The 15,651-nt window shown below is 38.5% G+C and overlaps 1 protein-coding gene across 1 annotated transcript; it reads left to right on the top strand.

Annotated features, from left to right (window-relative positions):
• The first annotated feature begins 488 nt into the window (after positions 1-488).
• On the top strand, positions 489-15,366 carry LOC135472996 (EP300-interacting inhibitor of differentiation 3-like). The gene is made up of 11 exons (XM_064752760.1): positions 489-864; positions 3,553-3,633; positions 4,807-4,937; positions 7,359-7,489; positions 8,034-8,145; positions 8,797-8,890; positions 9,343-9,434; positions 11,051-11,099; positions 12,177-12,265; positions 12,477-12,575; positions 12,882-15,366. The coding sequence occupies exons 1-10, from the start codon at positions 858-860 to the stop codon at positions 12,564-12,566; spliced, it is 876 nt and encodes a 291-aa protein (XP_064608830.1). The 5' UTR covers positions 489-857; the 3' UTR covers positions 12,567-12,575; positions 12,882-15,366.
• Positions 15,367-15,651: the final 285 nt, after the last annotated feature.

The raw sequence follows: 15,651 nt of genomic DNA, 5'->3' as shown, positions 1-15,651 counted from the left end.
AAGAGCGTTCAACAAGATTACCCAATCTCATGCTGCCAAATCGTGTTGGATTAGGGGAGGTAATCCAGTCTAGAAAGGATTCACAACGCCTCGGTGATTTCCGGCGTCTGCTTAAACAGCTCTGAAGAGTGACCTCTGCGGCATGCATATAAATACTTTAGTAACCCATGTTTAGATCTACCCAAATAGTGAAGAGTTCTTCCCTGCTCCGATCTTATGAAATGTAAACCGCACAAAGATTTGTCTTTTTTTTTCTTGTGGTTTTTGTTTTGTGTGTTTAGGGGCAAAAATATTTAGGAAGGCAATCTGACTTTTGTCAGTTTTACAAATAAAGAACACATCGTGAATTTATCGAGAATGCGACTCTTGATCGTTTTTTGGTTTTCAGAGATGTAACTATCAGAACCGAAAAGTACCGGGTTACAGCGGGGGGATTTCCCAGACGTCATGACCGCTAGGTGTCGCTTTGGCAAACCATAAAATTTCTTGAAAAGGGCGCGAGTGACGGAATGAGAGCGCAGTTTCAGTATCTAATGTCAGAGAAAGTGACGAAGTGGTGGCGTGTTCCTTGTTTCGAATGCCAATGTCGGTAGCTGGTTGCCCTAATAATGAAGCGCATACGTTTGTCAGAAAGAAACTAGTATTTGTTCAACTTAATTGATTAGCATAGTTGACCTCCAGTTCGTCTGCGTATAGCTTGACGGCAAAATGGAAGGGAAGGACCGAGCGAGCAGAGGAAGCGGCGAGGGTCGGGCGATGGCGACGCAGATGAAGACGTAGGGGAGGTGATAGAACCTCTGCAGTCGGAGCAAGAAAGAAGAAGAATTCGACACAGCTATAGAGTTTTTATAGATGATATGAAAGGTGATAAGACAAGAATTGGATGTCGGGTATCACAAACTTCAAAAACACATAGTTACCTCCCCTGCGAGATTCTGGTGAATGCTGGTACAGCTACCTAAACCAAATTGGGGGCAACGACTTAATACTGATTAATTTAACATGTATAGTGGATTCCCGGCATCATTTATACACTGCACATTGATTACAGTCAAGATTCTAGGGCTTTAGGCAAATGACACTTAATTCCTTGCACCCCGTCATACATAGTAAAGTTTAGTCGTCCAACTACAGGCATTTCGCTGTCGGACAAGTGAAAGTGGGACATTAATTAATAGAGACATAAATATCCTTTCAGTGTGGCTGTCATCAGATGTTAAAAATTCCCCACGACCTGCAAAACTTCACCCATATTTTGGAAAATAGGTGCTGGTGGTGGAACAGGTTTCATATCAGTACTTTATGATGAAGTTAGCTTGTTTTACCGTATTTGGCAGGAATAGCGAATACCTATTCAGGGGGTAAAGTGGGTGATGGTGGGGAATCAGGAATCAAGTGTGATAATATAGTGTGCCAAAAACATTGCTGGTATCTACCGGATTGCCTGGGGCAAGCCCTATTTCATTGCAGGGTGAATTTGGTGTTACATTTTCAGTGCTGTTTTTGTCAGCATCTTTGTTATCTTTGTGTCACTGGTATAACAAGGTCATACACCACAGTACAAAAGAGTCAACTTTCAGCTGCTTGAAGTTTCTAATAAAAATAATGTCTTACTATGTCAGCCATTTCCTCCAGTAAATTATACCTGTGCAAAACTTCTTTTGTCCTGCAATGTCAAAAGTGGTGCCGGTGAGAAGATAGCAAAAGTTTCTTGGGGGGGTAAAAATTACTCTGTGTCTTAGTGCACAAAGACAAAAAATTTCTAACATGGCAGACACATTTACTTCTCAGATTTGAAATTAAATCCAGCTGTAAGTGGACACAGTGACTGCTTAGACCAAGTACACTGACTGTTGGTTGAGAAACATTTGGATACACCATATTCATGGTTGCTCAACCTACAGTCAGAGACGAGCGTATTTGGCTAAATAGTGTGGGACAGGTAGTGGCCTGAATAACTATTTCACCTACCTCTTGCCGTCAGATCCACATCAAAACATCTCCCTTTCCATTTGCCGCACAAAAAGGATAATCCAATAAAGTAACGTTTCAGGCGTGAAATACCTCCAGGCCATACTGTTGCCAGTGATTTGAACAAAACTGCCATTTGCCTAATTTGACCTTGTCGCGGGAAAACTTGAACAGTCACCAACAGCTGAACTTACGGAGAACTAAAATAGTTCGTAATTGTCTTTATTTAAGATAGTGCAATATTATTATACTATATATAATTTCATTTTCCAGGATTTACTCTTGTAGGGCGCAAGCCACTTGTGTAAAATTTTTGTGTTTATACTTCAATAAACCGAAAAAAACACCGAAGTCACGCCCAAGTAGGACTACTTTTTCTAAGAATAGAGTTGAAAGCACATCTGTAACATGACAAACAGAACATTATAAATATATCTAGTTTCTTTTATTATATTCACATTCATAAACAGGAGCATCAGTACAAATTCTGTGGATAGCCTAGGACGAATTAAGCGTGTTTAAAAGGCAGTGCCTACCTCAGTATGAGCTTGATCACAAACACGCACAGATGTGCTGGGTCAGCGAGTGCATATGTATAGCCGAGTGAAAGTGCTTGGCAAAAACAAGCCAGTTCGATCAAAATCACTTTCCAACTGATGTTTAAAGTACACGCTGTTGTTCTTGGATAACGAGTATGTTTGAAATACTGAGTTATCAACCAGCATGACGAAGTCACCACCCGCATATCCTTGGCGGGCAACAACAGCAGTTGCCTAGGAGTCACCTCCTTGCCTAGAACATTTTATCAAATAAATTCAGATCCTTCTGCATCTTCTGCGTCCAAAGTTCTCTGGCTTGGAATTCATCTTCTAAATGTTTTTTAAAAAACGTTTTCACAATTCTTTTTCAAATGACCCGCAGATATAAACTTTGCCTCATCATTTGACATGCGTGCACGTGATGTTGCTTAGTAATCGTAAAACTTTGATCTTCAGTTTCATTGTCCCAAAGGATTCATAAAATGGGTGTTCAGGACCTGCAGGGTTTCCTTCTTCAAAATGACTAACATTTTTCACTGTGGAATGAAAGCAAAATATTAGATAACATCATTTTATTCCTTAAATTTAATGATAAGGATTGACTAATATTTATTAGGTTTTTTTGGGTATAAACAAAAAAAAACTACTGCGCAAACTTTTGTATGAACCGCTACACAGATTCATATAGTTTGCACGGCACTGTTTTGGTTTATTCCACAATAAAACCTAAAAAATATTAAAGTCAGTCCTTAATATTTAAAGATTGACTGTAATAAACCCAATTCCAAAAAGTTAAAAATTGTGTTTACAAATGGTGTACTAGATTAAGGTTACCACTGTTCAGATTAAAGGCCAGAGTTGTATAAAAAGGATAGAGAAGTATTTAACATGGAACTCGAGAATATTTTACTTCACAGTTTAATTTGTTTTTCCAGGGACGTGACGCTATCGGATCAATCCTGCACTCAGTTAAATGCTACAACCACATCTGTTGAAACTCAGAGAGGTTTATGCCTTTTAAAACATTTTTTTTCTTTTTCAGAGCATCAGCATGATTTGATAAATCCTGAATCCGATTCGCTGAACGAGCGCCTAAGAGAGGCTGATGAACTGTTTAACCCAGGTCAGATCTTTGCTTCTGTCCTAAATGTTGTACCTGATAAAGCATATGCACATAGATTCTCTAATAAGTTGCATGTTGCTATGCCTGCGTTCAGTAATAATAGCGAAGAGATAAATGCATCTTCATACAATTTTGACTGTTTATACTAGCTTTTGATCCTCATGTTGGAATCTTTGTCACTTGATAAGGTGGAGATGCGTGTCGTTCTACACCAATGAGGCACATGTTGTTTGGGGCACTTACTGTTATCGTCCTGTTGTTACTCCCTGTCTCACTTGTGGAAATCTGGGCTAAATCAATGTTTTGGGAGGGTCAGACAAACAGAAGGAAGACAAAGCCATATATACTCCCATGTGATAAAGTTGGGATGCCCACAGTAACTAAGCTGTAGTAAAACTAACAAGTGATTTGAACAAAAGATGAAGGTTTAGCAATAAAAAGTTTAATTTTCATACAAAGTTCTTTCATTCAGATTTAAAATCTAGCAGAACGCGTTATCAAAACAATTCTTAATGCTCAGTCACAGTGTCACCTTTGTTGTTTGGGACCAGAACCTTTAATTTGTTTTCTAGATAAGGCCCTGGAAGAGTATCTTGCATCATTCGGCCAGTCTGCTGTTTTTTGCAAACAAAAAAATAAAAACTTGGAGGATACTGTTTATGGTCACTTCTGCAACATGCTTGAATAAAATGAGGTGGAAAGCAGGAACACACCTACATCAAACAAATCACAAATGACCATAACTTACATATTTCATATTCTGCAAAACAACTGCACACAAGTGGCTTAAAATAACTAAAATAAAGTACCGTATTTAAGTGTGGAAGTGTAGGGGAATTGCTAAGCATACAAAAGCTTTGGCTTTTTGATGATTGTAGGACACCTTGTTGTATTTAAGCCAAGGGGGAACTCTTAAACTTCTTCCTGCCTGTATCAAAATGATCCAAAGCTATGACCTCTTTTCTCCGTTCCTTCACTACGTCACAATTATCAGTGTAAGTGTACTTAAAAAAAACACGTGAAGTGCACAAGCACTGCAACGTCATGAAAGAAAATGTGTTCTAATGCGATTTGGACCTGTTGTTTAGCTTTATGCGCATTTGCAAGATAGCATCATTATGGATAGAGAATGCGAATAAATGACATAACAAATACTCTGTGTATTTGTTACAGTGAAAATGACCCGGGAAGCAGCATTGGACTCGACAGCAATAGCTATAATAGCTCATTATGGGAAACAGAAGGCCCAGGCACTTCACACAGAGTTTGTGAAGTTTCAACCCACGGAGTTTGCAGACAAATTGGTGAGGGTGACAACTGTGTCATGCAGACAAGAAATTTCAAGGTCTTTGGTTAGGATTCTAATCATTAAACTGTCTCAGTGGAAGGTAGTTCTCTAACCTTTAAGGACCCCTTGGCATATTCTGATTCTTAACTCTTTCATGACTGCTGAAAAAAAAATGAAGTGGGACGTGGAACCCCAAGCATACATACAGTCTGGCGTTCACAGAGGTAGAAATGTTTGTTTTTAAAACCGGCTGTCTCACAGATAGGTAGAATTTTTTTGTACCTGTCACCTACAGGTATCTATCTACCTGTCCCCATGAGTTTGACTCATGAAAGGTTACAAAGGTTACAATGTGTGCTAGCCTTAGCGATCGCTATTGTCTCATTTTGCTAACATTTAATTTCAATTTGGCAAAATTGTTTTCCGTCAATGGCGAAGCAAAATTAGCCAACCATGGTACAGGAATATTTGGTTTCAGTAGCATATTTCTGTTTATACAGTATTCTTTTGGGGACTGGGACTTTTGCAGTTGATCATCGAAACAAGACTTATTTGCAGGAGTTCAGTCTGTGCTTGTGTAAGCATGCACTATCCCCACCAAGGGAAACAACAGAGCAAAAGCACCCAGTCTGTGTGCGTTTAGATTTAGATGTGTGTCTTGAGTTGCATCTCTTTACGCCTGCGACACCGTTCGTAGTCCTCGAGCGGAAAAAATTAGCCAAGCTGTACACTTTTGGGTGATAGGAAGAGGTCAAATTATGAATATTAGCTTCACATTTTTTTATTTATTTGACTGGTGTTTCATGCTGTACTCAAGAAGATTTAATTTATATGCCGTTGACCAGCAACTCACACTGACTGCAAATGCAATGGTGAGAGACCCTTTGAGTTGTGCATGACGCTTCGTTTTTTTATTGATTCACTGCTCTGTGTTGACTGTTCTCTGGTTCAGGTTGACTGGCGCTCGTTGATGCTGTTTGTTCCATCATAGCTTTAGAGCCTTACATATTTCCTAAAGAAAATGGCTTCTTGCAGATGTAATTTTGTAGCTGCTATGATAACCATAGACGGTGATGTTAATGTTGGCTGCACAATTTGAATGGAGGAGAGAGAAGGTGTAAGATGACCACTACATGTATATTGGACTGTCAAACACTGGTCACCTCACAGGTGGCCATTGCCAAGATTCTTATGATCAGCTTGGTAGATGGACCAGATCGAAAGAGCTTTCTCTGGCCATTTTTCATCATGGGTGAGACTGGGCCATTTTCATTTAGAGGCAAAATAAGAATCAAAGCAGTGAAAACACCAAGATCCTCAAGCTCCATGTAAAGCGAAGCTGATGTCAGCATGCAAGCGAATTGTCCACATTTCCCGGAATGCATAAGGAGTACCAAAAAACAGAATCACTCTGGGCACTCCACATTTCCTCCCCTTAAAAATCCTTACCATATTCATACATGTGAAAAGTACCTCAGTGTGGCCTTTAACACAAATCGCTCAAATAAATAAGTCATTATTTACTTCACCTCTCATCTTTTCCTCTCTGCATTTGTGTATATTTTCCCTTATTATTCATCCCAAAAAACACCCCCCCAACCACCACACTCATTCGAAACCTTTCCCTCCCATTGTGCTTATGCATGTGGTTCACCCGTCATGGTGGGACAGAGCATTAAGTTAAGCCCCAGCTGGGGATTCTGTGTTTGGGGTTCACAGATCTAAGAACGTATTCCCCAGTGCTCAATAGTTCCTTTCTGTGGGTGTGTTATCAATGCAGCACACGGGGGAAATAAATAGTTCAAATATTAACAATGAATTTGGACACAAAACTTTGCATTTGGAGTCTAGTAGACATCCTGTAACAAGTAGTTCCGAAAAACAGTATACGATGCAGCTAGGTGAACTGATCATGCATGAAATTCTCCTGCCATCCTTACATCAATATGATAAACACCCACACCTGAGCTTCACATATATATTTGCACACAGAGGAGAGAAGACCAAAATAACACTGAAGGTGATCATGAAACCCAAGCATATAAACAAACGTAGATTTCGTTATTCCTATTACCCACACTCAGTTCATATGTAAAATTTCAGTGTTATTTGTAAGATGTAGTTTATATCTTGAGGCTAAACTGACTTGGCAAAAAATGAATACGGGCAAATCCAATCGAATTTTTGTTTTAGAATAACCCAAATAATTACCGATGGCAAAATGTCAGCCTTATCCTTGCACATGTTGCCCTTCAAAGTTGGTAACCGCTTCCTAGAGTGTAGAAGCACGGTAAGTAGTACAAGAGTCTGATACTTTATTCTCAAAACCAATATTTTGAGCTATTCATTGTATTTATTTATATTCATGGGTGTTTGGTGCATATTCATGGTAATACATGTACATATATTCTCTTAATTCTAAAACTTCCCTGTGAAGATGACGTTGATGAGTGGCTGCGAACTGTCTGAAGATGAAAACAATAGTTCACGAATGACCAAAGATGTGTGGGCGAAACTAGGGGATGCTGTCCAGCCAATGTTTAAGCGCAGCCCGCCACTTCATTTTCTGTAAGTTTTCTTCCTACCAGTAGTTGAGTAAGAGTGTATATTTTGTGGAAAAGCCAGGCACTGCTGCTGTTTGTGATGTGCTGGTAGAAAACTGCTGCATGTACATGTAGCTCTGAAGACAGATTGCCTAAACATTCTGTTATAAATAAGGTGTGAAGCCTAAGTATTGCATGTTCAAATTACTGCATGATTTGATTATACTTGCAGTTTGCAGGGGTATTTTTTTTTTTTCAGTATTATTTACATGCTTGAATTCCAATGCACTTGTTATCACTTGAAAGATCATATTACTCACCACATCTGAACATTGTGTTTCACGATATATTACATTTCTCTTGTCAAAAACCTATATCATCTAAAATGGATTAAAATATCCACAAAATTATGACCAATTATCTTGGTGTCAAGTTTTAAATTTGGTTGAGTTAAGGTATGGCCAGAATGTTGTAGGGTAACATTTAAGAATGGTTTGATGCAACATGCTTTACAGCTTTACACAGACTTGGGCAGAAATTATGTGGCATTGATCTTTGTTTCTTCACAGTTTTGGTTCATTTGAAAGAGAAGAGGTAGATTTGCATGTATCGAGGCGGCCGCCTAACAGAGATTTGAACAGGGCAGACAACAATAAAGAGAATGCTACCAGACCTGAACAGGTGCGCCAAATTCCTTCTTTTCATGATATTTATTTATTTATTTTGATTGGCGTTTTATGCTTTACTCAAGAATATTTCACTTATACAATTGTGGCCAGCATTATGGTGGGAGGAAATGGAGCAGAGCCCGGGAGAAACCCACAACCGTCTTTTCATGATAGGGCCGGTGTTGCATAACATGTGGCGTTAAGCCATACTCTATTATTTGTTCTTTATCTTTTACTCTTAGGAATGTGACTGGAAGATATGACTAAGTTTGTTTGTGTTTGGTACAAAACCTCCAGAAGGTATAAAACTTGCCAAATACTCATTTAAACCTCATAAAGGGCATGAACTGTTAGTTGGACATCTACTCTCTGACCTCGTGTATACCCTGGCCATAAATTTCCCATTCACAAATGACATCCGTGTAACAGCAGGGTCAAGTGTTTTGTTGCTTTGCCTTACATGTAATTTTAGTGCTGTTCAATGGAAGTGTATTGTAACGAGGAAATTCATGGTTAATACTAGTCAATTCTCATCATGGCTTGAAGTCAACATCGTTTTCCTTCAAGGGCTTGGTGAATATTATAACTTCATTGAAATGTAGACCAGATGTGTCACATAAATTCATGTTACAAAGCCGGTGACTGACTCCTCTTTGCTTTATAGCTGCCATCATTTGAAGGGGAGAAGCAAGAGGCTACAACAGCGGAAGTAGAGAGAGTCCTGGGTATTCTGCAGTCACAGCACAAAAGGCTCGGCGGTAAGATAACTAGCGCTATTTGAATTGTGCTTATTTTCCAGATTTCAAGGAGAATAGAATAGTGAGATTTGTTACCACCTACTTGCTTTTCATACATCAGATCCTTAGATACAAGTCAAGGGAAAACGTCGCTAACCAAAATGGCATGTATGTTTTCCATCTGAACATCTTGTGGGTATCTGATACGATGCTATTAGAATGGCATTCCAGTGTGGCAGCACTATAAAATACATGATTGAGTACTGTCAACAGACACACAAAGAGTTGTGGAGTTTGGGTAATAATGCTTTTCTCTTTAATTCTTGACTGTTGAAAATTTAAAAGAATAAACAGCGGTGACATCTCGATCAGAACTTGGGCAGTTTGAAACGTCGGTTTTGGTGATTTTTTTGTTTTTGGGTAGTCATTTTATACACACCATGGAACTGAGTAGATCTTTTTTATATTTTTAGGTAAGCCAATGTGTTACTTTGAGTTTGTGATCAACCCAATGTCCTTTGGCCAAACAGTTGAGAACATATTCTATGCATCCTTTTTGGTCAGGGTAAGTAATTGGATGCATTGTTATAAAATTTAGTTTAACATTTGTGTTTATTCTAAAGCAGCTCAGTATAGCTGTTAGTACATGCTGTGTTACCCCCATGTTTCATTACTGGCAAATTCCAACCAAGCCACCATGTTTGAATGCAAACTCCTTGCAGTCCATGGTACCATGCATAGGAGATAACCTAGGGGAAAATTTGTAGTTTAACTGTACAGAAGTGACCCCCGAGCATATTTTGCACAGAAATCTTTTTATTGATGAGTGTTGAATATAGGTCCCAGTGAGGTGGTATGTTGCACGTTATAGAGGTCCCTGTGCGATTCAAACATGGCAGCTGTGGTTGGAATTTGTCAGATTTCGACCAGGTGACACCTACCAGGAGTTGTCACCAGAGAAGTCTTAGTGAAATATGGACATACACTTTGTTAATGGCCCCAGCCTCAATTCGGTTGTAGAAATTCGAATTTATTATGCTTGTGAATCAAAATAGTTATCTTAGCACCTGGCTAGAATTGCCAAAAGGTTGTTGTCAAGAATAGGAATATGAGCTTGTCCATCCATTAATAACTTTGTCCATGTCCGTGTAAACTCTTACTATTAAAGATACCAAACTTTGTATACCGTGCATTTTCATCATGATGAAGGACCCAATTCATCTTCTGTGACCTTGGCTTTAAACATCATATCTTGAACATATATTTATATACTTGTATAAGTATTTATTTATTTATTTGATTGGTGGTTTACGCCGTACCCAAGAATATTTCACTTATACGACGGCAGCCAGCATTATGGTGGGTGATAACTGGGCAGAGCGCAGGCGGAAAACCATGACCATCCACAGGTTGCTGACAGATCTTCCCACGTACAGCCAGAGAGGAAGCCAGCATGAGCGTGACCATTGTAGAAGTAAAATATTCTTATAATGTATAAATATACATGTATGAATGTTTTTGCAATGAATGACAAAACGAATCAAAGGAAAAAAAAAATAAGCAGTTGAGCTGGAAAACAAATCCCAACCACTCGAACTTGCCTAATCTTTATCTTTTGTGGTAATCTGATGGCTTAATTGTAGTTGTTAATTTTGAACACTGCTTGGAAAACAAGGCTGTGATAGATGCCAATTTCTAATGGGTTTAGCCAGCAGTCACATTTGAGACATTAGAGCATCACCATTCCAGTTGTATCTATAAAACAAATATGGTGGATATATTTCTTTAATTTTATTGGTGTTTTATGCCATACTCAAGAATATTTCACTTATACGACAGTGGCCAGCATTATGGTGGGAGGAAACCAGGGGAAAACCCATGCAGACCGTAAACAGAACTGCTACATGTAGATTATAAACAGATGTTATGACATCAGATTGTCAGTAGCACTGTACACTTGACATTAGGTTAGGAATACCAGAGTCTGGCTGAACAGAGACTGCTAGTAAATAGAGCTTATAAGCCCTTCCCCTCCAGCATCATGGTGGATATTTATGGCTCTAGAAGAGGGTCAGGGCGTATTTGTACCCCTGCTATATATAGTGTTAATCATTCTAAATTTTAAAAAGCCATGCATCCTGTACACCTTATCAGTTAGCATAAATCCCATTATTTATGCAGGATGGATTAGCAGAAGTTATGCTGGATGAGGATAATCTACCAGTGATACGTAAGTAGACCACCTTCTTCTGGTTATACTTCTAACCTCCAGGTTTACCCCTCCCACATGAATGCTTGTTGCTGTGCATTTAGAATATTTCACTTCTAATTTATGACTGCAAGCAGCATTTTGGTGGAAGGCAGCAGGCAGAACCTTCACAACCAGGGAGGAAGCCAGCATAGGCTGGACTCTAACTCACTCCTCCAAATGACTGAGAGGCTCATCTGCATTGCAGGTTGTTGCTTGTGCCCCAAAGGCTTCCATGTAGGCTTAGTTCTTGGGACGAGTCCAACTGTAATGCAATTCTGTAGCTGTCAACTTTGCTTTATTTGTATATTTGGTGGGTGTTTTACACTGTACTCCAGAATATTTCACTTATACTATGGCGACCAGCATTATGATGGGAGGTAACCATGGAGAGCCTGGAGGAAACCCACTACCATCTGCAGGTGGCTGGCAGACTTTCCCACATGTTAACTTCAAATTGTTAGCAAGGTTTTTTGTAATGCATTTAAACATTGGCAATTGCCACTAAAGAGTTTGTTCAAGTCAGAAACTTGGCATATAAAATCTGCATCTTGCGTCACACAGATCCTCAGAGGAACACATAAATCCCTTTGTATGGTGTATTGTGATGTGAAACCATTTTGGAATATGAAAAAGAAAGTCTACCGCGGTAGTTCCCGGATACAGTCCCATCATGCATCTGCAGATCTATGCTATGATTTTTGTCAAAACTGGCATCCATATTCGCTAATCAAATTTTCTTCTTACTGCATTTCACAAAATATTGGACTTGTACCATTTACAGAGTTAATGATTCTAAATTTTGAAAAGCTTTAAAGAGACCTGCATTATGAATTTTACATACTTTGTTACCAATTTTGAACAGTAACACCTGCACAGAGGAGGCTGATATTTAGTGAAAGGCAATTAGTTGGGCAATTCTAAAATTCAGTTGGTTTTGTACTGATTGACTTTTTTTTTTTAAGTCAACATTTTCAAACTTTGTCTTGTTACAATATGCTCTTGATTGTTTTCTCTCAGTTAGCAATGTAATATGTTCATAATTGTTTCTACTGTTAGAGCCAGTGTCTGGTGAAGTGAAGAAAGGTCAGTCAAAGGATAGTCAGAGAAAACAAGTTATCATGAGCATTAGCAAACGTGAATGGAAGGTAAGTTAGAGTATGACATTAAGAATATAAAGATTCCTCTGCTGTGGCCAAAGCCAATTTTTCCAATAATGAAAACATTTGTCAGAGTAACTGGAAAATTTTCTTGAACATGCGAGTTTTGCATTTAGCTACCAAATCTGCTTTACTGACCGGTTAAGGTTTATTACTAAACCCTTGTTGCATCTTCACATGTTCTCATCTTTTCATTTAGACCATTGTGGACACATTTCGCATAACAGAGCCTACAATACCCAGTCGGCCCCTGTCATCTGTATCAAAGACAAAGGGGAAAAAGACCTAAACCGGTGATGTAAGTGGCCATTTGATAGAAGATTCCTAATAATTGATGCAGTAATGAGAGAAAAAGACCAGACTTTCAAAATATGCAGTATCAAACTACTGAAGGTTTTTGGGAGTCTGCCATGAGTTGTTCCAGGATTGTAGGTTATCTGATAGACCAGTGTTCATCTGTCAGTCCTACTGTGGACTTAGCATCACATGAAATGAACATGTATTTCCATAGTAGAGACTTTGAAGAGAATGGTTTTAATCATACTTGAATGAAATGAGTCCTTATTATGCTCTGATCAGACTTGATTGCGTTCTTTTTTTTCAGGAGCATGGGGAGTCCACATTGAAATATTCAGCATTGTTATAAACCAAGGCTCTCAAGCATGGTTCAAATTGCATGGAAAACCGATAACTTGGATGCAGAAGCCGGGTCATGGAGGTTCCATATGATTTCAGAGAATTTGAGCCAGGAACATTACCCAGGGCAGATGTGTCTTTCCATGAATCCCAGGCCATATCAGTACCAAGTTCTTCATAAACATGCCCAGAACGAAGTTTGCTCACGTCTGTGGTCACAGAAAAATGCATAATGTTCAATGATGGTCTGTCAATCTGCTGTAAAGCATGTCCTATCCAGATACTACAAAGATGTTGGATTGTGCATGGCAAGATGCAGTTTGGACTGTGTCACTGATAATGGTTTCATATAGACTCCTTAGTAACTTATTCATTCATGCCATAATATTGCGATAGATGTTAAAAGATATTTTTATTGCTCAGAGTATTTTTACAACAGTAGATTAATACAACTTGCTTCCTTAATGTTGTTGTGGTTAAGATCTAGGTTAAATTTCATTTTATTTGTTTTTAATCTCTTGGGAAATTATTTGCAGGAAAGTGGTCAAAATCTGCTGTGGATCCAAAAGGCATGTGAATAAAGATATATAAGGGGAGCTTGCTTTAAAACAACATGAAAATTTTTATTCCTGACGGTACAGAAGACTTAAGTTGTGAATTTCTAGTCATTTACTGGTGTGATAAGGCCTTTGCAACACTTGAAACTTCCAGGAAATCAAAATAAGGGGATGTTTTGTTTTTTTTTTAAAACACATTTTATCAGATTAGTTAAAGGTTATTTGTCCTAACCCTCAATGTGGGAATGCATTCGCACCTGAAAACCCCACACCCACCGAGTACACTGGTTTTTACTAAGTCAGATAATAAAATCTCATTTTAATTCAAAGGCTTGTGGGATTTTAGATTGATTTTTGTAGGTTTTAGACTGTTTAAAATGTGCACATACTGAAGTTGGTGAAAGTCAAAGATTCTAGTTGAATCTGTGGATTCTAGTAAACCTTCAGTTGTACATGAACTACACAGACCCTTGTGAACCGAACGCCTCATTTTTTTCCTGGATATTTTTCCACGCCCGTTTTCCAAAAAGCTGTCCTTGGTGAACTTAGTAGAAAGACTAGTTTCATTTTAAGGCGTGGGCGTTTTTTTAATCTTGTTAACAGAGGAAAGCCCTGTTGGCAAAAACACATTTGCATGGACCTTCATACCCCTGGTATGTTCATATATGGCGGACTCCAACATTTGGAAATCTACATGCCGTGGTCATCACTGGTACTAAAGATTTTCCCATTCTTTGTCAAGTAGAAATTGGCCGATCCCCAAAATCTTGCATAAAGATTTAAGGTACAGTGATGGGAATTTCGTTGGTAAACACATCAAAGTCTGCACAACAGACGTATATACCACCGACTGTCCGACCATTTGAATAGAGTATCAGTTCAGTGGATATGCAAGTGTTCAATTCTTTTGTTATAACACCAACTCTTTGTACGTATTGATTGACCATATGCAATTCTCCTTTTCGCTACTTTAAATGTAGATTACTTCATATACCAAGTCAATGTAATGTGCCGTCTCCGTTATGTCCGGCGAAAGAACGATATTTCTTCATAGGTGCAAGATTCGTTTACTGTAATGGTTGCTATGTTAACCTGAAATAAACACAGAACACCTAACTTTTGAGGTAGGTAGAATGGAAGCAAGTCCTGGTTTAGAGATCCTTTATGTAGTTTTAATAATTTCATTTGTTACACGAAGGCAAATTTTGTCATGTTGGTCACGTCTTATCGCATACAAGCTTTTAGTCTCGGTTATGATTACATATACAGGTTGGTTACCATTATCTGTTGTGTATATGGTGCACAGAAAGAGGGTTTATCAGCGCATCTAACTAAGGATCCTAGTGTTAAGGAAAATTCTGGAATAATTTTCGGGTTCTGTTTCATCTTATGGCTTAACGAGATTGATGACCGTGATTATTTCTACAGTACACTCTGAAATGTGTAGTGCTATTATATGACGGCATACGATTTTTTTTATCGTACACGCACATCTTTGTGAAACTGGGCCCTGATTTGAAGAACATAAAAGTTCTTGTCAGTTATAACTTAAGAGAAAATGCACGACAATATTATCTTTGGAGGTAATATCTTCGTACAAAAGTACGTTCAACTGTATTGAACTGTTATTCCTTTTTATTTGATCAAATCGGTCTTTAGGCTGTCTGAATATTTGTCACCTTCGAAACGCATTGCGTCTCTCAGGAGCTCGTTTTAGGAGTGCAAGAAAGGATTTGCTCCCATTTTTGTCCTGCATGAATGGTCAGTGCACAATTAAATGTTCTGGGTTTTTAAATATGTGTAAATAAGTTTTAATATAAAGCAAATTCTTTAACGATGTGCTTTGAGGGAAAATTTTATCTCTTACATTACATGGATAAAATTTACAGATGTCAAAAACGTAATAAAATTGTGAAATTGTATGTTTAGTTATGCTTAATTCACGTCTAAGCAACCTGGCGACATCAAGTAATGCTCAAGGTGTTGGATCGTGACAATTCAGTCAGCACACGGCTTCGTCTTCGTTAACTCCAGGAACTGTCAGGCCGAAATTGCAGGTAACTCAAGAACATAAGTTACCATATGTGGAGATCTCCACTGCCCCTCATCCGTTAAAGCCCAGTGAGCTAGTTGGTTTACTTGCTTGTTAATTTCACTTTCTACATATCGGTCATATGTAGA

This window comes from Liolophura sinensis, chromosome 8 (genome assembly GCF_032854445.1).
Source record: "Liolophura sinensis isolate JHLJ2023 chromosome 8, CUHK_Ljap_v2, whole genome shotgun sequence".
Lineage (NCBI taxonomy): Eukaryota > Metazoa > Mollusca > Polyplacophora > Chitonida > Chitonidae > Liolophura > Liolophura sinensis.
The sequence above is the reverse complement of the archived record's forward strand: the minus strand, read 5'-3'. Positions and strand labels throughout refer to the sequence as shown.